Consider the following 24,920-nt stretch of genomic DNA (forward strand, 5'->3'; position numbering starts at 1 on the left):
AGTATCACTGCTATTTTTCTGTTCCATTTCATTTTTATCAGGGAGGAGACTGTGCTGAACTTGGCATAAGAAATCTGTTGCAGAATTTTTATTTATTTATTTATTTTTCCCAGACATCTCTGGCCAATATTTATTTTTCCTTCTTTCCAATTGCCTGCTATTCACAGAATCTGAGAATGATCTAGGTTGGAAGAGACCTCCAAGATCACCTAGTCCAACCTCTGACCTAACACTAACAAGTCCTTCACTAAATTATATTACTAAGCTCTAAATCTAAACATCTTTTAAAGACCTCCAGGGATGGCGACTCAACCACTTCCCAGGTCAGTCTCACAAAAGCTATTCGGAAACATCTACAACTACTAAGATTACTTTTGTCATCAATTTGCACAAATTTTAATTTAGTCACCATTAATTAAAATATTACCCACACATTTCTGAATAAAATCTTAATAACTACAGTTCCATGTAACATCATTCCTAATTCTGAGTTGAACTTATAGAAACATTTATTTCTCCAGTTCATTTATTTTATGCTGACTGTACTATGCATTTGGATCAGTTAACTTTTTCATTTATGTAATAGTTTCATAAATCATCAGGAGAAGCAAAACAAAACTACATGACTGCAGAAAGCATGCAAGATGGTACAAGTCTAGAATCTTAAATTACATTAGCTAATTAAAAACAACAACTTCATTTCCAGCAGACAAAGTTTCTAAAAAGTAGTGGAAAAACTTAGCAATTAAAACTCCTTGAATGAAGTTACCATAACAGAGTTCAAAGAAAACTAAACACAAAGCAAACTTTCTCACAAGAGTTTTTGTTCTGCATTGAACACTGGGACCTAATCTTTTCCCGTGTTGCTCCTGAGATGTTCTCCTGGTTTCAGCACATTTATATTGTCAAAAGACCATCCCAGCATATTTTCTCTGTTTTTTTTTTTAGACCAAATCTTTTGCAAAGAGCATCTTTGAACTTCTGTGTTTCTTTGATAATATCATTGAGCCATGCTCTCCAAAAACGGTTATAAAATTTCCTTCCTACTTACAAATTTTCACTTATAGTTTTAGATGGAATGACCACTGGGGTTGGCTGTAACAAATGTGAACTCTGAATGGAAAGACATAATTCCCTTATGCTACTATATGTATATACTTTTTTCTTTTTTCTAAGGAAAAGACATAATTCCTTTATGCTGCTTTATGTATGTCCTTGTTTTCTTTTTGTATTAAAAAAAGCTTTTTTTTTTTTTTTTTTTTTTTTTTTTTTTTTAATGCTATGACTTCCTTCCTATTATTTTCCTATTATTTTTGACAACCTTGCAGCAGGATCTAGGTACAAGAACCAGAATGAAACAGATAAGAATATGTTTCTTCAAAATCCTTGTATCCCATGAAGTATATATAAATATATTTTTCATTAGAGAAAAGCAGATATTATGTGAAGTCTTTTATTTTCAATTACACAATGACTCACCATAAAAATAACTCACTACAATTTTAGGGGAGAAACAACATGTTCACTACAGGAGTAGTGAACAAGTTATTTTGCCAACCTTCCCTTAGAAAGGGGGAGTATACAATTCCCATTGTATACTTTGATGTGTCTGTCAGCCCTATCATTGTCTCTGTATCCCTGGAGTTCAAATGTGTTTTTACCAGAGAATTTGGATCTGCTCGAAAAAAAATCAAAGTGGGATCCTTTCAAGTTCAAGTTCAGTCTTGGAGTGTTATGAGGAGTTCCCAAAATTCCCTGACAGTCTTGCACTGCATTTAGAGATTTGCTCAATTCAAATATAAGCTATATTCCAAGATTATTCTTAGAATATTCCAAATTGGAAAAGACTCAGAAGGATCACTGACATAAAATGGAACTCTCCTAAAATTGAGTCAGTTCTCTTTAATATTTTTAAAACTGATTTAGATGCAGGACTCAAATGCTTACTGCAAATGTTTGCAGATGATATTAATAACATATTCAAATAACACATTCAAGAGTTCAACCTGAATAAGCACACTCAGAACCTATTCCATCATAGAAAATCAGAGATGAATATCCTTAATGCCTAGATATCCATACTATCTATGACTATGCAAGACTATTAACTGCATGAAGAGTCTCTTCAAAATCAATAGAATTATGACAGACATGATTCAGTTCGTGGAACTATAATGACATGGAATTAAAAAGTGTGAATTTCAAATATGTGCTTTATGCTGTCAAACATTATGTTTTATACTACCTAGGTTTCTATTTCTTAAATTTGAGACAAAATACTTTACTGCTCTCGGTCAGCACCCATGCTTGTAAGGATCCATTTTAGCACCCTGTTTATCATTTGTTAAGTGTTATTAAATAAGTCCTCAAAGTTTCTAATGCATTATAAAAGCAGTTAGTGAAATGATGCATTTTTTTTTTTTTTTTTTTTTTCCTGGTAAAAGTTTTTTATCTCCTCAGATAGTTTTAGAGTGTTTTTATAACCCAGCTTGAAGTGAAATTGAATTGTATGAAATGACTGATTGTCAAGGACATCTGAACAAGTAAGGTATTCATTTTATTCAGAATCCATTGAAGGATTTCTTGATGTTTTTATTTAATTTGCTTCATATCAAGGAGCTAACTTCCCCTTTGAGACACATCTTGAAAGAAATAAAAGATTAATAAAAGCCAAAGAAGTTCCTACACTCTTGCAGAGTTTGACAGAAAGCCTTAATATTATTGTTTCTTCCTCATAGATAAATAGGGATCAGTGTTATCATCGGATTTTTATTTGTATTTTGTCACAGGCTGTCCATTCCCCTGGGTACAGGTACTGTTTATACATCTATTAAAAAACAATAACAATGACAAATATATCAAGTATTATATTTTTATGGACATACATATGTCCAGAGAAAAAATAACATATAATTTGTTTTATTTATGTAGCACCATTTGTAAATGCTGTTTAAAACCACAAGCTCTTCCTTCGGCTTCTGACAAATGAGCTGACTGAGTAGGATTATGCCAGTTGGAATGCCAATCATTACAAATCAGAAAGCTGTATGATTTTTGCACTTAAGTGAATATTTGAAAAGTTGAAAGTGATTCAACTCATTTTTATACCTAAAAGCTCAAAAATATAAGGCGTAATCAAATTTATAAAACAGTATTCAGAAACATAAGGGTAAGTAAATGTTCAGGTGCATGGATATTTGTTTTAAAAATCATTCTATTTTCTCACTTACTTAAATATGGGCTTGCTTATAGTCCATTCTTACCTCCATCCTCTTCACAAACAAGTAATTTTCTATAAGTCTAATAAGCACTTCTTTTCACTGCAGAGGGGTTGGAATTAGATTATCTCTAGAGTCCTTTCCAAATCAAGCCATTCTATGACTCATCAGTTTTATTATCCCATATTTTGGAGTATATTATATATATACATATACAAAATTATGATGTCCCCTTTTAATATTTTTAAATGGGCAAGTAATATAACCTAAAACAATCTATATCGAAAGGAAAAAGCATAATATTGCTATATGAGTATTTTAATTGTGGTCCCATATAGTTTTTAAAAAGTTAGTATTATTGCATTCAGTGAAAGAGGTAGAACAAGGCAGAAGTTTTAAGTAATGAGATCAGATTGTTAAATCATAAATTTTTCCTTAACATTTTTTCAAGTTAGGTTTATGAAAACTACAAGGGTAGGTAGAAAATTCCATTCTCCTCACTGAAAAAATTCGCCAGTCATGCAGAAAAGCAAATGCAATTTACTAAGAAATATTAAAGAACTCCATTGAAACAATCGGGACTTTTCAGAAATCCCAACAGATAAAAATGAAGTCATGGGAGGCTGGTAGAAATTCATACATGGGAAAGAATGAATTGGGAAATTGTTCAGGAGCAGTTCATCTTCATGCAAAAGCCTCCGCAGTATTCCAGCACAGTTCAGAAGGTTGGATCATCACAGCTGTATGACAGTCAGCCATGAAACACAAATTTTCTTGAGGCTAATATATACTACCCACTCAACATTTAAGGATATTTGCACTGTTTTCCTTCACAGTTTTTGTTTCATAGCTCAGTGATATAGACTGCTTCCTTTATCCTATTTACTCTCTCCACTCCTATTTTGTGCCAATATACTGCTATTACATTATGGATAATTAATCACAGGATCATAGAATTGTTAAATCTGTTGAATCTGTTGAACTGCTGCACACAAATGGAACCTAATAAGAGCATGTAAAAATGTAATAAATAAACAACATATCAAGACATAAATAATAAATATGGCAATATAATTCTTTTTGTGTCATAATTTGAACTAATTAAAACATATTTTCTTCTGTTTTCATTTTCAAAGAGCTAATATTGAAAAGAACAGGTCTGCTTTGTTCATTTGGTAAAACTAAACATCACAAATGCAATGATTAGCATAAGTACTACACCAGAACAACAACAAAAATAAATAAATAGGAAATGATACTGTAAAACATGCAGCTTTTTCTTGTAGAGACTGCATACTCTACAGACAGACAGTTCAACCTAGTTACAATGAATAAAGATTAATTTAATTCCATTCTAATCTGTGAACATTCTTTTTTTATTTACTCTGTAAAATTGAATTGTCAATGTTAAAGTCCAGTCTTTATAATGCATCTACAGGGATAGTCATAATGCTAGATTAAGTTATAAGCAGGACTAAAGCCTCAGAGTCTCTCTCTCTCTCTCTGATTCATGTAAATATTAATTCATATTTGCTAAGTTGCTGAAATGAATTTCTGAAGAACTAGAAAGTATCATTAAGTATGGAACATCCTGGAAAAATAAAAATATAGTTATTTATAGAATCACTAATTATTAGTCTCAAAAATAACATTGCTTTGATGAAAAACAAAACCAAAAAGGAATTACAAAATACTAAATATGAATCTTGTAGTTGCAAAAAAGCAAAAAATAGTTGTCTCTATAGATAGCTATTCCAACAGAATTGGAGATACATATAATTTTTATTGAAATGTCGTACTGCTCCATAAGAAATATTATTGGAAGGTGTTTTCTTTTAATTTTTGGAATTGACTAAGATATTTCAGCTCGTAAGCCAGTTTTTGAAAATAATACTTAATTACAGAAAAAATACTGCAGTGATATTCCTTGATGAAATTCAAAAGCTGTGTAGCTATCTTTATGTGTTTACCTGTGTAGCTATCTTTATAATCAAAACTATTGTGGTGTTCTTGGTGGTCCTTAATCTCTGCAGTGAATTGGAGCCTGGAAATGTAACAGGTCTTCAGAACAACATCAGGTTTTAAGTGTGATGGTCTCTGTTCAGTTTTCTAACCATCTTGTGACAGCTGAGATGCTTCAATGTATCTTCAGGCATCCAGCTGGCCTTTAAGAGCACAGGTTTCCTGTCTGTCCTGTGTGATACTTGCTAGTCTCCTGTGGATGTTTCAGATGTCTAACAGCATCTCAGTGTGGCAGTAGCCACATTCATTTGGCAACTGAATGGAGTCCTAAAGAAACAGACATTACTGAGAAAGGAGATTTGCTTCTCTCTGACAGTGACAGAGCACCAGAATACCAAAAAGAAATCTTCTAAACAAAATAATTCAGGAGTGTCAGATTGCACCTCAGTCTCTGGAGGTCTAAATAGTCCCACAACCGTTAGATGTTTTAGAAGACTGTCTCCATGGACACCATTCCTATGCTGATTGCAGCAGTAAATGCATGCATAGATTGAAAAAATAAATAAATAAAAAATGTGTTTCTTAAATTACTGAGTATTTTGCTTGCATGCCGTACCCAGAAATAATACCTTTCTTACCATCATTTCTCAGTGTCAGAGGTGTAGGAGGACTCAAAACTCTCGCATTTGTCACTGTGTTTTTTACCAGACATATATAACTGCCAACATCAGATGTTTGCACCTTGGAGATGTAGAGATTGCCTGTCTCCTGAGAGATGAAGCGTCTGCTATCTTCTGCCACAAAAGATGGGAATTCATTAAATACCCAGCTATAGATGATCTCTAAAAGAAAACAGAAAAATAAGAGAAAGCTATTATGGAAACAATACTCCATATTGTTAATGGATACACTCAAGAAATGTTCATTAGTTTTATTTAAATAATCTAGGGAAAAAAAAAAAAAAGGCTTTTCATTTTTTAAATTTTAATTTAAAAAAGAAGTTTTTTTTTTTTTTATATATATATATATATTATTAATTTATTTCAAGTTTTGGAAATGAAATAAGCCATAAGTGACAAATTATTAAACAGTCCTAAACATGTTCTCTGGGAGGAAAAAATTACTTCAGAAAAAGAATTAAATTATTCAACAGACTGAGAAATCAACCATAAAATATTAGATAATTCCTTTTTCTATTTTGTTGTGTCAATCCAGAAACAAAGAATTCTTTTCTCCACCTGTTCAAATTTTCAGTGAACTACAAGATACTTCCTGTAGAGCTAGGGATGATTTTTTTATGTATATGCATAAACAGTTTTTATTCTGAATATGTATTAAAAATATATATATAAAAAAATAGTCAACAGATTCTAATAGCTTTTCAACCTACTTTGTGGGTATTATTACTCCACTACACTTAATGTCCTCTTCTATATGCTTATAATAATTAATTCCTTAAACCAAAGCTATCAAGCACTTTACAACAATCAGATTAATCTTTTTTTTTTTTTTTTTTTTTTTTTTTTTTTTTTTTTAAGTTTAATCTGCCTTGATTATCATTTTTATCCTGGTAATCATTCTGTACACCCAAAAAGTATATACTTTTCCCTTTATACTCATAATATTTGGTTGAGAAAAAATATTATGTATGTAATTATATCATGATGTATTACAAATCTAGATGCATTAATGTCTTTGCATTAGAAGTATCAATAAAGTTAATGAGGTTCTGGTTTAGCTATTGCAGGGAATTATTCATGTGGAATTCTACAAATTAGACTTTAAAGCCTTAACCTTATATATAGTGTTTTTTTTTTGTTTGTTTTTTTTTTTTTGTTTTGTTACATGTTGTTCTCTTCTGTTTCCACTTTATCTTACACTGTTTCGTTTTGTCTTTACACTGAAACAAATGTTCCTCACTACTTACACATCAGCTATGAGGTAACTTCTTCTGTAATCTTCCCCTATCACAGTTTTTAAAAATCTGACTCCAGAACTAGAAAAGCCAAGGCTAGTTCAGGTATATTAAACCCCTCCTACTTTTCCAAGATGGATACTGCTCCATTGGTATAGTAAATTCCAAGTTTTTAGACATAAATTTCTTAGGTGACTATTCTCAGCTTCAGCATGAAGATATTAATTGCAAATCTGTTAGTCTGTTTCTATCATACATTTATTCCCACTATGGTCAAAAGATTTTCTTGATAGAAAGTTAGCCAGAAAAAGAAAGAATGGAAATGAGAGGAAACACCTCAAAAATTCAATTTTTCTGTACATTTTTTGCCAATGATAAGATAGGTACTGAGATATATAAGATAGGTACTGAGGTATCTATTTATGGTACAAGAAATGTGAAATACACTAGCTCTAACTGATCTGCCCTTCCTGTCCTTATGTTGTACCACTCCCTGACGTGGTCAGAAAGAAATGGAATGATGAACGGTTTTCAGACAACATAAGCCACTAATGTAAGCAGTCATGTAGTGATTTACAGATGAAGGATGTTCTGGATTAATTTTGCAGAAGTGCAATCCTCTTTTGTCAGATGAAAATTTTCTCATGACAAATTGATCGCATCAGTACAAAAATGCTATGTTAAAGGACTAAACATAGCCATCACACAGTGGGGGAAGATTTTTGCAAAACAGAGAATTAAGTTGACTTTCTGCTTAAAATCCTTTTTTCAGATATAATTGCAGCTCTGAGCAGATCCTGAGGAGTTTTGGAGAGCTCTCTGAATGCTCAAAATTTCCTTCCTCTTCTGCTATGTTTCAAGCAAAATACTAATTAACCCAAAATATTTTTCTTGGAAAATTTCATTGCCACATTTTGCTACGAAGTCTTATCTGGCAGAAATGATTTAGGACAGCATGAAATTCTACAAGGTGGTGATGAACATATGAGTTCAAGGAAAATGCATAGATTTTAATTGAAGACACCTGTTACGAATTCAAATGAAAACCAATCAGTCTCACTAATTGCTCTGGCTGAAAAGTAGTTCAGACCAAATGTAAGGTAGTCATCATTGTGAGTTCATTGGCTGTTCATGTAGAAAAGAATTTACTTTATTTGTTCCCTAAAACCAAACAATTAATTATTCATTAATTAATTAGAACTATTCCTAAAGAATGGATTTGAGGCAATGAAATTTTGTACCTCTAATGAAATGAAATACTTAGTCTTTGCTGGTTCTGAGTCTGGAGGGATACTGTTATTTTGGTAACTTCCAAATGATTTTTACTCTTAAAAATTGAGCAATGGATGAATTAGGACAGGGTAGTGAGAAAAAAAGGCAGTAGAACTTCTGTCAAATCTAAAACTCAAACAATTTGTGTTATTAAACTGTGGTTTAGGCTTCTTATTTACTTGTTTGTTTATTTTTCCTTCTTGCTACATAAACCCAATACACAAACTCTGAAATTTCCAATTTATGTTATGCTGAACAGTCAGAAAAAAACATGGTTGGCTAGGGATCTGGGATCTCAACAGTTCTTAGCTGACAGAAATAGATGGATGATCTTGTAGAAGTGATTTTACAAAAGGGTGTTAGGAGAACTACTGCAATTATGGGAAAATGGGTGTATCTTGACATTGATCCATTGTACAAATCTCTCACACTTCTAAATTCTAAGATGATGGAGGACAAAACACACACTGATTTTCATACTCTAGGACTGTTCACAGCTTACATACCAGCAAAATTAAAATTTTAGGTTCTTAAATCACAGGATTACTAATGCAGGATGTCCAGGCAGAAGATTAATTTGCTTTTTCATTTGCGTTTTTTTATTTTATTTTACTTTATTTTATTTTATTTTATTTTATTTTATTTTATTTTATTATTATTATTATATTTTTTTTTTCTGACAGTGTCATTCATAAGGGAATACCCTAGTAATTGCAATGACATTTAAAAATAACTAACAAAGAGATGATGTAGAATCAACAGTTTAAAACATGGCTGTCTATTTTTTAAGTCTGTTATTCATAGTACACATACATAAAAAAGAATTCTAGAACAACAGTAGTTAGTAATGTATCACAACTCCAACAGCTGCTCATCACAGGAGCAGATGTAAATTAAAAGAGAGTCCTTTCTTTAAATATCACCTGATATACCACTATTACAAAATGTCAAACTGATGAGTGAATTTCAGACCAAGACCTATGACCAAGTAGAAGACACTAGTTCTATTTGTACATGGGTCACTGCAGTTTTAGTGAACTTCAAGCCTATATTTTAGCACAATGGTTTAGGTTAAAAGATTTTAGAACCAGTGTGGTTTGGTTAGGCATAGAGCGCAACCTATCATTGCATTAACTTTTGAATAGGGCATTAAATCCCACAGATGCATCACTCCTGACAGGTAAATAATTGTGAGTTTGAAGAAACTTTGAAGCTTAAATTAAGTGCTGCCAAAACCTTTATAAACCAAACTTCAACTGTAAAATCAAGAAGTAATGACTTTAAAGATGAACCATCTGAAGTCATCTCTTTTTGAGAAAAAAATGCAGTAAGACTGAGTAGACATTTTCTTCATGTTGTACAAATGCAATAAGACTGAGTAAAATGTTTTCTCCATGTTGTACTTACTTTGATTTCAATAGGGAAAAAGTTTAGGTGAAAATAGGAAACTGTGAATACTGCTGTACACAGAAGTAGAGAGCATTTTTAAAGAATATGTGCTGAGCATATTTTTTATTTTTATAGCCATCTGCTTTATGTTTAATATGACACCTATGCCAAAATCACAAAGATGATGTGCAGAGACCTTTCTGGAAATTACAGATGAATGACAACACAAAGTAAACTTTTGTTTATATAATATTTATCAACACACTCAAACACAGGAAATAAAAATAATAATAATAATAAAAATAAAACAGAAATTATGAATTATAGATGCAGTTGTAAATTGGCATTCTCCTGTGGCATGGGCTTGAGGAGTCTTCTGCTGGCAGATTCCACTATATGCTAAGTATTGGTGTGAAAATGATTTAAATCATCTTGCTAACTGCAAAACTGGCATTTCCTTTTATGAATGACCAGTCTTGCTTACAGACCTATGTCTCTGAGAAGCTTTGTGTCTGTTCTCTGAAGTCCATTTGGAAAGCCTTCCAAATGCCTATCTTGTTTCTCTTTTATTAAGGAGTTTTTAGTGAGCTATGTAGGTGAAAATTTGGGTCACTTGGTGATAAAGTTGTGAGAAGAGCACATCTATCTCCTGCCAAAAAGAATTTATGGTGAGAAATTTTGTTTACTATCATTTCTTAAATGATTTAGTAGATCTATTTTCTCTGTTTCGCAACACTAATTTCTAAACTGTCACAATGTTACGTATTTCTCATAATGGATGACGCTGGAATACTGACATATCAGCATTTTTGTTAGTGCTATATGATGTTTCTGGAGATATCATTCTGATGTAGTAAATGTTAGTACTATGGTAATGCAAAAGTCTTTTTGTCAGTGAGGATCACTGAGAAATAAATCTTTAACTATTTTAAAAAGAGCTGTGGTGGAGGCAATCAGATATCACCAAATATTCACTCCTATGTTTGTTAATGCCTGATTGTTTCCCATGTTTGTTTCAAGACTTTTCTCCTCAGAAATTGCTTCTTTTCTCCTTTAAACATGTAGTTTCTGGACATAAGTGGTATTTCAGGTGGCGTGTGAAGATATAACATGAGAGTAACCATTGAAACTCCTTCAGAGTGCCTAGAACCTAAAGGTAAAGTCCATATTATAGTTAAATATTGCAAAACATGCAAACACATATCCCACAATTGCACTTTTGTGGAATTACAGTATTTCCAAAATAAATAAGTCTATTTTGTGTCGTCTTTTTATGATGCAGTAAGATATACTAGTCCATCTCCTCCAGTATCCTGTTGGAAAAATATATTTATCTTCCTCTGTTTTAGGGTTTCCTATGATTGCTCCAATTCCACAAGATGGCAGTACCTGATGATTAAATGGTACTGACGCCTGATGACAGCCAAAATCTGAAGTAATCTGGGAATTTTAGTAACTCTGAAGAAGTCCCTTCTTCCCTCTCTCACTCTTTATTAAAACAAACAAAACAACAACAACAACAACAACAACAAAAAAAAACACCACCACCAACAAACTAGACAAACTAGCAACAAATTCACTCCAGATTAGGGTATGAATTTACTATGCATAACTATAAAACATCAAATTTACATGATAGCTTTGCTTTATCATTCAGAAATATTCAGTTCAAATGAAATAAATAATCAGAAAAAAAAAAAATATATCGAAATCTCCCCTGCTGAAAATACAAAACCTTATTTAATCTCAAGCCCAGTTTTAACTTTTATCATCACACCTGATGTTTGGATATTCTGTGTACCAACCACTGAATAAAGGTGTAATATGTTGCACTTTCTAATGATGGAGTACATTTCACATTTCAGAGAAAATGTGAAAGGATTTCTGTAGCTAAGATGAATGATAACAATGGGTTGTTCTTCCAGCCTCCCACTACAACCAGATAAATAAGTTTGGTGTCTTTTTTTTTTTTTTTTTTTTTTTTTTTTTTTTTTTTTGTGCTGCTGTGGCTTATCAGTGCTCATTAATCTTACAAGAAAATATTTAATGAAGGTAATTTATTTGTTGCATTGTAATGTCCCCACGTAGAGCAAATAGATGTTGTCTATTTATCAGCTAGCAATGGAATTGCTCCTTTTCTGCTCTAGGGGCTCAGTATCTACTGCTCACTTACCTGAAACACAACTCAACCGATCACATATTTATCTTTGTTCAGATTTAATTACGGAGATAAATCTTCAAATTATTATTATTTTTTTTTTTTGGGTAATCACTTACTGAGACAACTAAAATATAGACGCAGTCAGTATAGACTCATTTTTGCATTTGACATATATGAAATGTAGCCAGTCATTGAAACTTGTAAATACTTTTATGTATGCTCTTTAAAGAGACCACATTGCATATAACAAAAAGGTGGCCTCTCAGAAATTTTAATAGATTATGATGTGTACTTGATTGTCATTGATATGAGATTCATATTTTTTTTAAAAAATATTTCATGCTATAAATAATCAAAAAATAGGAATCAAAATATCTCAAGAACTTATGTCCTTCAGGTTCTTCCCTTCCCCTGAGGCAAGTCTAAACAGATTCTGAGCCCAGTCCTTTAAAATGTGTGGCGAGTTATATTCCTAAATTAAGATTTTCAGATTAACCTATTTCATAGCTCAGTTAATGATTGGAAAGTTTTCCTTTACATTCATGTGTATTTCCTTTATTTATTTATTTATTTTCAATAGTTATTGCTTATTCAATTTATCATATTGAGAGTATCAGAAACATTTTGTTGCTAACCTATATTAAGCTTTTCAATTACAATAGTAGATGTTACTCCTCTGGTCTGTATTATGCTTTTGTCTTCAAGGATAGATCAAGCAAATCTCTTTAAATTTTCCTTATAAATCATGGTTTTGAATCATGTACTTAGTTTTATTGTTATCAGTTCTTCTGCTTTTCTACAACTTATGTAGGACACAAAGCTGGACATGGTAGTCACATATACTGAGACATTAACAGTGATGATAGATGGAATAATAGTCTCACATACTTTGTAGATTATGCACTTACTATATCCCTGGAATTGAGGCATACAATTATCCAATCAATTTAGTATTTAGTTTTCTATATTAGCACAATTTGTTTAACTTTAATATTAATTTTAAATAATTGTTTAATCATTTATTTCCATTTATTCTATCTTTACGTTTGATTTTTTTGGTCAGTTTACTACTTTGCATTTTTCTGAATATTCTGTTACTAAGTTCAGGCCACTTCTCCAAGTTATAATTTTGTATTCCTTTTCTATCCTCTGCAATGGTTGTAATCTCTTGGAGCTAGAAGTCGTTCACAAATGCTAAATATACATTTTTAACATGAGGTCATTCACACTTTCAAAGATAAAAATTAATTTATATTTGATATGATTTGTTCATTAACAAATCCATACTGGTTGTCTCTAAATAACAATTTATAATCTTATTGCTTGCAAATTGAGAGTTCAACTGAATGACACAGTAAATTTGCAGAACTCAAGCTCAGCCAGCTATCGATCCTTCTTTATTTTAAATAATAATAATAATAATCATTATTATATTTATATAATATATATTTATAATATATATACATGATATATAATATATTTATAAATATATTTATGGAAATAATAATAATAATAACAATAATAATGTTTTTCTTCCCATAGTTTGAGATAATTTTTTGAGATATTATATTCCCAGTAAGATTTTCATGTAAAGGTGTGTTTAGACATGCTCTCCTTTCAGAATGTAAACCTATTTTATCAGAATATATAGTTTTTTTATTTAAATAGAGAAAATATAAAAATAATACAATTTTATGGATAACAACTGATGGTGGAAATATATATATATTTCTTTAAGGTTAAAATAACTTTATTAAAGAAGAAAAAACACTGGGAAGAAATTTCTCTGACAAGCAAGACAAATGAATTACAAATAAATTTAAAAATATTTCAAGAGAAAATAAAATAATTCTAACTATAGGTCTGCTATTGATACCCATATATTAACAGGTAAAAGTGGAAAACAATGCTCAAACTTACTTTTAAACATGATCAAAAGGAACATGTCCCATCCTGTTCTGGGATCCTTGATCTTTTACTGATTAACATTTTAATGGCTAAAAACAAACCAGTGCAGTTGTAATCACTGATCTACAGGAGATATAAAACTTGTCAGAGACCAATGTGCAGGAGAAGTCACTGGTAAATCTGATTTGGATAGCTTATTATTATTAGAACTTTTTTTTTTTTTTTTTTTTTAATGATGGAAATGTGTTGAATACACGTTTGAATAAATTCAAATGAACAATAATTCACAATTTGTTCCAATTCCTTTAGTAAAGTCAGTAACCAATGACTAACTAACTATTGTCCTCATATGAAAAGTGTGGCATCAGAAAATTCTGAGGAAATTGTTTAATGCTCAGGAAAACACATTATTCTATAGAATATTATATATATATTCCTCTGGCAAAATGTCCAACAGTTTAAAGTAACATTGTTTCCTTTCCTTTCTTCTCATTCCCACTTTACATCACTTTTGCACTCTGATCATGCTCTGATATTAGAGTTTCATATAATCATAGATTCACAAAATGGTTTAGTCTAGAATGGACCACTAGAGGTCATATTGTCCAATTCCCCTGCTTAAGCAGGGCCACTTAGGTCCCTAATGTTATTGTCATATATAATATGACATATATAGGTTATATATGTTATATATAATATATAATATGAGGAAATTGATAATAGAATTGAAGGAAGTGACTTCCCAGCAGTCACGAGTCAGGGTATAGATAAAGTGAAATCTCAACTAATATATAACTCTTTTAATTTTTAATATTATTACTTCTCACCAGGTCTTCTTCACACATATAAATCACCACAACAAAACAAAAAATTTAGAACCAGCTAATCCTCAGGAGCTTAGAAGATGAAACTGGAGATGGGTAACAAATCCCAAATGCTGTCTCTGAATGTGACTTTCAAATGTTGAAAGAAATTAGCAGTATAAACCACATAGTGATTCAGATGCTGAATGTGTAATGCTCAGCTCCTTCCTGGTATATTTTCTAGGCTTAAATTTAGCAAATAACGGATCATCCATTACACATTACATCTTTCTGAACACAATGGAACATGTGAACAAATTCTTCAGAGGATAACATAAGAACACATTTTTTAAGTATTAAGAATGACAGTGACAGATCTCTTTTTTTTTTTTTTTCATCTCAATTAAAAATAACTCAAAGTGCAGATGAAGAGGAAGATAAAAATCACATTAGTAAACTGCTCTAGAATGCCAATAACACTGTTGAACCATGTTGTACAAATAAATCACTGCAAATAACCTCAGCAACAATCAATCATTTAAAATTTAACAATGTAGAGACTGTTACTCTTACCTGTTGTTACATATAGACAATACACAGCTGAGTCTCAGTGCATGTCGTTCTGCACTGCTGGAAACCCAGTGAACTTCTGTCACCCATCTTCTACTTGTCACATTATTATTTAGAAATAATACTTAGCCTTCTGTTGCCTTACTTGCAGCTTAGGACAGTGTCTCATGATTATAATCTCTCTTCCTCATCTCCTTACCATTAGCAGTCAAAGTGACACCTGATGTGTCACATTATATATATATATATATATATATATATATATATATATATATCACATGGAGGAATAATATGTTTTCGCAACTCTTTCTGATTGTTGTTGTTGTTATTCTAATAGAGATAGCATTACTAAAGTAATGTAAATGACAAGCAATTCTGCTTCTTCCTGAGTTGAATACGTGTAGTTTTCAGAACTCCAGTTATGTTTTCCAAAGCCCCTTTACTTTCCCTAATATCTCCTCTAAAACATGTATATTTCAAATTCATATACTGAACAAATGAAATTTGATCTAAAACTGATCACTTTTGAAAATTTGGAGATATCTTCTCAAAGTTAATGGTTATAACGTTTTTAAGTTATATTCAGCCCTCTAAAACAAGTTTTCTGATTCCTGCATGGTATCTGGAATGGAAAACTGCTTCAGAAAATTTTCCTTAGCTATTCATGCTTACACAAATTCAGAGGAGATGAGCATAGTGAGTCAGAGGTACTAAGCATCACTCATCTGCAGATGAGTACCTCCCTGTCTGCATTAAGCAGAAAAGTTAAGTGCTACTAGCTTATTTCTTACTAATCTGTTTGTTTGTTTGTTGTTGTTCACAAAAATGTGTAAAATACTTAATTCTTTCAGTTGCATCAGTGGATTTGTCAGGGATTATATTCAACATTTATTTCAGGGAGTAAAATTAGGAAGCATATAAATAAATAGCATTCATACATTGATTCACAGTTCACCAACACTGAGAGGCCAGTGGGAACAATACATATGTCATTTTTGTAAGCACACGTCTACATGGATCATTTTCATAAGCACATGTAAGTGCTTCTCTTTTTGACTGCAGTAAACAGAAAATGAATGGATGCAACTTCTAGTAATTTGCAACATCTGTCAACAAAGCCCTTCAAAATAAATAAACCTGAGTCGCAGCCTATCCATCACCTTAGTATTGTCCCACATTTCTTTCATCTGATCTGGAGAAAGTAGACAGAGTCAACTCCTGTTAACTGTCTAACAATTCTGAACAGCAGCACTGAAATTGAAAAGTTTTAAACCAGGCCATTGCCCAACAACAGTGATAGAAAGATCTCAGAAGTAAGGATTCTGGTGTTTCAGCTTTCTCTCACAACCCTTCATCTTGCCATGGAGTTGGGTTGACTGATCTCAAGTCCTAAAGGACCTTGTGGTTCTTCAGGAAAAGCCAAACTGAGACAAACAATTCATCAGTATTATCTATAGCTTTCTTTCCATTCTTTCTTCTTCCTGAATTTGTATCCCTGTGGTCTCCACTGGAAAACTTGCTTAATTATTAAACAATAAAAGTGTCATGAAAATTAACGCTTCAATAAACCAATAAATGAAATGAAATTTTCCATATTCTTTGCTGTAGGATAATAGCATCAACACAACAGGAAGTGTATTAGCTGGCTAATTAAGTCATCAATGATGATTTTAACAATATGGGAACATAGCATGAGACCAGAGGAACTAGAAATGGACAAGCAAATTATCAAAATTGATGGCATCAGAAAAGGCATCATTGTGATAGGAAAGAAGATACCATTCTACTGTTACTGCTCTGAAAAATATATTTTGTTGTCAGAAAGTAAGGATGCATACTAGTTTGGTTTAGCTGCAACCATTCAGATTTCAGTCTGAAAGCCATGACGTTAGGCTTATATCCATTCAGTCATTTTCTTCTTGATAAGTCCAAACAATTGCCTTTAACATAATTATTATTTAAGTTATAATTGCCTTCAGTTATATTTGTATTGGGCAGGTAAAAGAACACATCCAGATATATGTTTCTAAACAAGTTCTAAACAATTTCTAGTTTCACTTTTGTAAAGGAAAAAAGAAAACTAAATATCCTATATATATATATATATATATATATATATATAAATTTATTTTATTATTTTTTTTTTTCATACCATTTCTTTTATCTGGAACAGTCTTCCTGAACTTATTAAATATATGAAAATATGTCACATTAAGACCTGCATTACCTCAAGTGATTGTATGATTGACTTTCATATCACACATATAAAATAAGGAATAACTGACATTATTTCATAGAGAATCCCATGGTATCCTATAGAATGCATGTCAGAACTTACTCCTTTAGTCAAGACTGATTTCCTACCATCTTCAGCAGTTAGCTCTACCAGAATCACCATTGAATTTAATTAACTGTGCCTAAACTGGGAACAGTAAACAATTACATTTTCTGAAAACTCAACTATTTTCATCCTTTTTCATTCCTTTAATATTTATTCACAGGGGTGATGGAGAGAAAGAGCTAGACTCCAAACCCTTAGAAATGAATAATTTCTCATGTCTTTCTCCTTATTATGTGTTCTCTTGTTTTAGCTGTCTGACCAACATTATATTTCTGGCTTCTTCTCCTTGGTTATATAATTAATGTGCACTCTTTCTTGCTATTGTTGTCTGCGTTATGGAGAGGTAATTGGGATTAATTAGGAATTCTCTATCTTAAACAAAATAAACTTTCTGATATGTAACTGACATATTTGTAAAACTGTCACCAGCTTAGTAAACCATCAGAACTAAGTTGGTTCCTGCCACCAGCTTAGTAAACCATCAGAACTAAGTTGCAAGTGGATTGTAACAGAAAACATTATGAGAGAGTAACATTTGCAAGAACACTGTGTCACTCTGTCTTTAACTGCTGCATGTTATTCCAATCTTATAGTTATTATTTTGGGGCTCCTTCCTTTTTGAAGTTATATAGCCTGCAGCACAAAATAAATAAATAAATAAATAAAAAATAAAAAAATAATTGCAACTTTTTTTTTTTTTTTTTTTTTCCTTTTCTGCTTTAATTGGCATTTTTACATTATTAGTTGCTGAGATGTGGTTGTGGCACCATGAACATACATTTCTGTTAAACCTGGCATGGTAATGCCGTCTTGTTTAATCACTAGACTAAAGGGTTCCTGATAGTTGTATCTAATTTGTTGGGATATCTCAGTAACAGACTAGCATTGTGTCTCCAGGGAAGTGGAGTTTGCCCATTACAGAAACTTTTCATCATTATTGTCCCATATGCCAACCTCTAGAAAATAGCCACATATGGCTGTTGCCTGAAAGGCCATAAAACATGAGTTAAAAGCCAAAATACTCAATTAATTTTTTAAATTAATTAATCTCTTATGCTTCCTCCCTCTTTTCTTGGTATCCACTTTAATTCTCCTGAACTGGCAGCTGGGGTAATATTTGTTGACATTAGTGAGGCTGTGAAATGACAGTACATATCCCTTAAGCTGAGACCTGTCAGGGCTGCCCCTTCATCCAGCATTACATGCTGGTTTAATTGGCCAAGGTCAACCAGTTTTCTCTCACTATATTTTCATAGTCCTTGAGGGATAAAACAGTATGAGTCAGTGATCCATTGCATCTTGGGCCACTAAATTTCAGTTTCTAGTGTACCTTAGCACATTTTTTGGAAAGAATTATTAATGTTTTGAAGAGGATGGTAGTGGTATATCAATAGAGATAACATTTGGAAAAGCTTTTTTAAAAAATAAACAGCAAATTATAAGTTCTTTGAGGTAATTTACTGTGATTGCATCACCAATACATTGCTTTTAATTTATTAATTTATAATTTATTTCTTAAAGGAAAATCAGGAATCCTATGTACAGAAATTTTAAATGGATAATAATTATTTATCCCTATGACTATTATACAGATATTGCCTAGAATTTGGTTCATATTCTGGTCATTAAAATTTAATTAAAGTCTAATAATAACACATTGCCAACAGACAGTGAGTATCTCCTCATTGGCAAACATAGCTTGCTGCAATGCTACCCTACTGAAAATTCTATAATTCCCAAACTCTTAGATTTCATATCCTCAGATGCATGCATTACCTTCAACAAGATTGAGGAAAGAAACACTATAAAGTGCTCCAGGGAAGTTAACAGCAAAATTACTGATCATGTATTGAGCAATGAAAAGACCATAGTAGAAAAAAAAGTGAAGTTAATTGTGTTTGTTCATTCCATAATGAAAACTACAAGGCATAGTCATCAATCAGTCACACAGACAAAGAATACAGATTGTTGTACTGAGCTGTGTTGGGGGCCATGGATATTTGCTTCAATGATAACACATGGGAATTAGTATTATCAGACAATAAAATTTCAAAAGCATCTTAGGGAAAGTGATAAAGTAGGGGATACAAGAGCAAAACATCTTTATGAATCCTCCAGGATAAAATGTGGTGAAGAGAGGAGATGACCCTATGGAATGATCATTAACAGAGAATTAGGGCAAAAATATAGAGTTTAAAGTACTGTGTACCTGTCTCCTAACATTTTTTTTTTTTCTCTCATTATAAAAAAGCAAAGTTAAAGCTTTCTTATCATTCTGTCAAAGTCAAATAAACACAAAAATATAAAAAAGCCTATGAGACTGATACCCTTCAAATCATTCAGTTGGTTGGTGTGGCTCTTGAAATAATGCTTTTAAAATGTTTAATATTTACATTATAATAATTTATATGTTATGGGCATTTGAAGAAGGGATAAAGAAGTTGTGTCATCTTGTCCTGTATGTGTGACATATTAACTTTATTATTCTTTTCTGTCACGCACTCTTTTCCAATCATTTTCTAATACTGTTAGTTGTGGCCTGTTTTTGTTACTTGGCATCATGCCTCGATAATGAATAGAAATGCGTGAAGAAGAACAAACTATGTCATGCAATTATGAGAGAAAAAAATTAGAGTTAAGACAGGTGTCTCATATGTATTCATACAAATCCCCTTCCTATAGGCCAACCATTTGTTAAGTCTAGGACACAGATTTACCTTCCATTTTAACACTGATATGTCTTAAGTAAAATAATAATAATAATAATAATAAAATAAAAATGTTTCCCTTATTCTCACTTTTGCTAGCAGAAAGAGAAGCATGAGGGCATTGGACAGTTCAGCCTTCCCAATAAATAGTTAGACAATTACAGTTACGTACAGTGAATGAGAAATGTTCTATTTGCCATTACCTGCATTATATATATAGACTAAAAACTGTTAATAGAAGATACCGAGTGGAGAATAAATTCTACTTAGCTTAAAAGAGAGTCATGGCTGGATGCATGACCTGTGCAGATGCTGTTTTGAGAAGACTGTGGAAGGCTAATGTTTTGATTAGGAACCAGCAAATCAGTCTTATTCAATGTTCTCAAAGGAGAGGAGAAATGTAACTGCTTCACCTACACACTGGTTTCTCTTGGAAACAAATTATACAGCTTTCCATGATAAATTGATTTTAAAAGTCAGATTTGAAAAAGTATAGGAAAAAAAAAAAAAAAAAAAAAAAAAACAACAACAACAACAACAACAACAAAGAAATTAGTTTACTGTTTAATACACGCAGAACTTTACTGATATCAAAAATCATGGTTAGCAAGAAACCTCACCTGTAAAGACAGGCTAGAATGATGAAGCAGCAGCCACTGGTGATGAGAGAGAGATGGAGATTCAGTGATCTAAGTTCATGCAGACTTCCTATGATTTTAAATAAATTGGTAATGGCTAGATAAACATAGAGACTGAAGTTCTCTTATGCTACACACTGAATTACCACTGTTACCTGCCTGGATCCTGGGACTGAATTCATATCCTTCATACAAACCTGTTGCCTCAGTATAAATACAGAAGGTGATACATGTGAACTACATTCACAAAAGCCAGTTTAGTAAACAGACAGAACCATAAGATGTATGCATGCCTTCAGAACAGAATTTGATGTGGCATGAATGCAGATATCTGAGCCAACTGCCTGTAAACAAGCTAATGAGCATACTGAGGGCAGTCTAGCCAAATATAAGAAGCTTGTTATTAGAACTAATTTGCCTGGAGAAGTCTCTACCTGTATAAAGTCATTTAGAGACTGCCCTGTTATTTCTATGTATTGTTCATATAATATGGGCCCAACCCATGGACTTCTGACCAAAGGAAATAATGGATTTCAGTTCAACTTGATGGGATGCACCCACGAGTGCTGAAGGAGATGGAAAATGTGATCTCAAGGCCACTCTCTATAATCTTAGCTAGAGCATGGCAACCGGGAGAAGTGCTCAAAGACTAGAGGAAATAAAATGTCACTCCTATCTTCAGGAAGGGCAAGAAGGAGGACCAAGGGAACTACAGGCTGGTCAGCCTCACCTTGATCCCTGGGAAGGTGTTGCAACAGCTTGCCCTGAAAACCATTTACAGGCACATGAAGGATAAGAAAATCACCAGGAGTAGTTATTATGGATTCACCAAGTCATGCCTGACCAACCTGATAAGTTTTGTAATGGTAGATGGGGATAGAGCAGTGGATATTGTCCTCCTGGACTTCAGGAAGGCCTTTGACACTGTCCCCCATAAAATCCTCATAGAAAGCTGTTGAAGTATGGGCTGGATGACCTGACAGTGAGGTGAATCAAACCAGGCAGAACAGAAAGATGCAGAGGGCAGCGGCCAGTTGTGCAAAGTCTAGCTGAAGGCCAGTAATGAGCAGAGTGCCCCAGAGGTCAGGACTGGGTCCAGTCCTGTTTAATACTGTCACTAATAGTCTGAACAATGGGGTAGAGTACCTCTCAGCAAATTTGTTGATGACATGAAATGAGGGAGAGTGGTGGACTCAACAGAGGGACTCACAGCGATCCCGAGGGACCGTGACAGGAATGAGAGGTGGGCTGACAAGAATCTCATGAAGTTCAACACAGAGGAGAGCGGAATCCAGCCCCAGGAACCAGGACATGCCGGGGGGCACCCAGCTGGAAAGCAGCTCTGAAAAAAAAAAAAAAAAAAAAAAAAAAAAAACGGACCTGGTGGTCCTGGTGGACACCAAGTCGAACATGAGTCAGCATGTGCAACTTGCTGCTAAGAAGGCTAAATTATTGGCTGCATTAGACAAAGGATAACCAGCAAGTCAAGAAAAGTGATGCTTCCACTCCACTCGACTGCATGGGCAAGGCCATACCTGGACTACTGTGTCCAGCTCTGGGCCTTTTGAGTACAAGAGAGACCTAGAGATACTGGAAAGAGTCCAACAGAGGGACACCAAGATGATCAAGGGACTGGAGTACCTCTCCTAGGAGGAAAGGCGGAGAGAGCTGGGACTATTCAGTCTGGAGAAGAGGAGGCTCAGCAGGGATCTTATCAGTGTGTGTCTGAAAGGAGGGTGTAAAGAAGACAGAGCCAGGCTCTTGTCAGTGGTGCCCAGTGCAAGGACAAGAGGCAAGAGACACAAACTGGAATGCAAGAGCTTCTATCTAAGCATTAGGAAGCACATCTTCACTTGTGCGGGTGACAGAGCCTTGTCAGAGGTTGCCCAGAGTGGTTGTGGAGTCTTTCTCCATGAAGATCTTCCAAAGTTGCCTGGACTTGCCTGGGTGACTGGTTCTGTGGGTCTGTGAACTTCGTTTCCTACTTGCAGGGGAGCTCCAAGCCAAAGCAGCCATTTTAACGCAAACACAGAGCTCAGATTCCTTTTGCAGAATCTGAATGGTGAGAAGCGATTGCTTTGTGTATATTTCCAGAGTAGTTTTCTGTTTGTTTCTGAAGTTCATAGAAATAGTAACTCAGTATAACTTAAAAAAAAATATATATTATTTGATGTGACTTTCTTCAATTAACGTGAGGACGAGAACAGCTATTTAGGAAACAAGAACTGGACAAAACCTTTTTGAACTTGGTATAAAGTGTTGTTTTGTTTTGTTTTGTTTTGTTTTGTTTTTGAGATGTGTGGATCTGACACTTAGGAACATGTTTTAGTGATGAGACTTGGTAGGTCAGGTTGATGGTTGGATTCTATGATTCTGTGATGTCCTGTGAAGTATCTCTAATGAAAACTAGTTTTATTACACTGAAGACAATGCATAAAAGATGCAGCTTATAAAAGAGTTTTCAAACTGGGTAAGATCATAAGTCTGCTAAGGAGTGAGAAAAAATAAATCAATTTAGCATCTGTGCAGATGTTTCATACTGCCTCCATAGAGCAGCATCCTTTTGACGCAGGATGGAGCATGCATCTGCTTTCCTGGTTTGCAGAGTGCAGCACATCCGCACTACTCTAACAATAGGAATCTTCATTCTCTGTTAAATTGATACAGACAGCTTTGAATTAAAGCCTTAAAAAGCTCATCTGAAAGTATTAATTCTGAAGGAAACATGTAAATCTTGATGAAATCTTCTATTCATTTTTAATCTTGCTATGGTAAACCTTGTAATTAAGATGATTAAATGACTGAATAAAACCCTATATTTACATCCTTTAGAGTATTACAATGAAGAACCATAATCCTGTTTGTGGAAAAAAAGCAGCAGAAACCATTTTAAATGGAGTCATCAACCCAACCTTGTTTTTTTTTAAGTGGTTGGTAATTAATGAATCTCTCATTTAGCAGGGGTACATAAGAGTTAACTTACTAGGAAAACCATTCAGAAGGAAAACCTAAGGTAGGGCAGAGAAGGAGAAGCAAATGTAATGTTTATAGGGAAAAAAAATCAAATGTGTTTTTGGATGTCCAAGTTATCCACTATTATATTTCAAAAGGGAAAACTTTAGGGTTTGCAACAAAATTAGAATTAGTGGGAAAGCTTCTGCAGTAGACACATTAAAATGATATATCTCTCACAGTGAAGTGAGATGCAACATTTATTATTATTATTATTATTATTATTATTATTATTATTATTTGGAGTGACCATCTCATAAAAGCAGGAAGTGAGAATCTGCCAGTAGCTCTTTGTCACAGGGAGTTTGAACAAAATCCTTTTGTTTGAATGTATTTTCGTTCACTATTGTGAAGGAGCAAATACCATCTCATGAAAACTCCTTCATTGTGCTGCTCAGCTATTTCTCAGCAAAGAGGATGATAACTTAAGAAAAATGTCTAATAAAACCAAGATATTCTCTCTATAATTCTCTCATCTGAGTCTGCACTAAAAATATTCTGAATATATTTCTGGTATATTTCTGGTGCTTTTTTTTTTTTTTTTTTTTTTTCTTCCTCATTTTCTCCAAAAAGTAATTGAACAATTTAATGAACTTACATGAATAATCTGCATATATTACAAGATTGTGGTTGTTTGTCTGTTGTATTACCTCTTGATAATATAACAACACATTAATAATCAGAAATCAAATTTGTATACATATGAAAATCTTCTTAAGTTAACTGTAGTATTTTTTCATTCACTGGTGCTTTGTAAAAACTTTCAGACATTTCTATAATTGTTTTCTGTAAAGAACAGAATGTGGGTACTATTCAGGCAAAAGTATTTATTTTATCTCCTAATTGAAAATAGGTTAATAAACTTATATCTCTTTTAATATAGTGTTAATGGAATACATCATCTTTTCCCAAAATGATATTGCCATTTTCTAAAAAGGCTCAATCCTGAAATTCTTAGGCAAGTTTATAAGTAGTTATTGACTTCTGAGATTGAGGAATGGGATTCTGTTGAAGGACGAATTG

The 24,920-nt window shown here is 32.9% G+C and overlaps 1 protein-coding gene across 2 annotated transcripts in view; it reads right to left on the bottom strand.

The window, feature by feature from the left end:
* Nucleotides 1-24,920, bottom strand: part of CNTN5 (contactin 5) — a 691,903-nt gene that overhangs the window by 168,650 nt on the left and 498,333 nt on the right. For both annotated transcript variants that reach the window (XM_035328324.1, XM_035328319.1), the window contains one exon: nucleotides 5,819-6,022. In XM_035328324.1, the coding sequence (XP_035184215.1) occupies nucleotides 5,819-6,022 (204 nt within the window). The remainder of the gene's footprint in view (nucleotides 1-5,818; nucleotides 6,023-24,920) is intronic.

Source organism: Oxyura jamaicensis, chromosome 1, assembly GCF_011077185.1.
Source record: "Oxyura jamaicensis isolate SHBP4307 breed ruddy duck chromosome 1, BPBGC_Ojam_1.0, whole genome shotgun sequence".
Lineage (NCBI taxonomy): Eukaryota > Metazoa > Chordata > Aves > Anseriformes > Anatidae > Oxyura > Oxyura jamaicensis.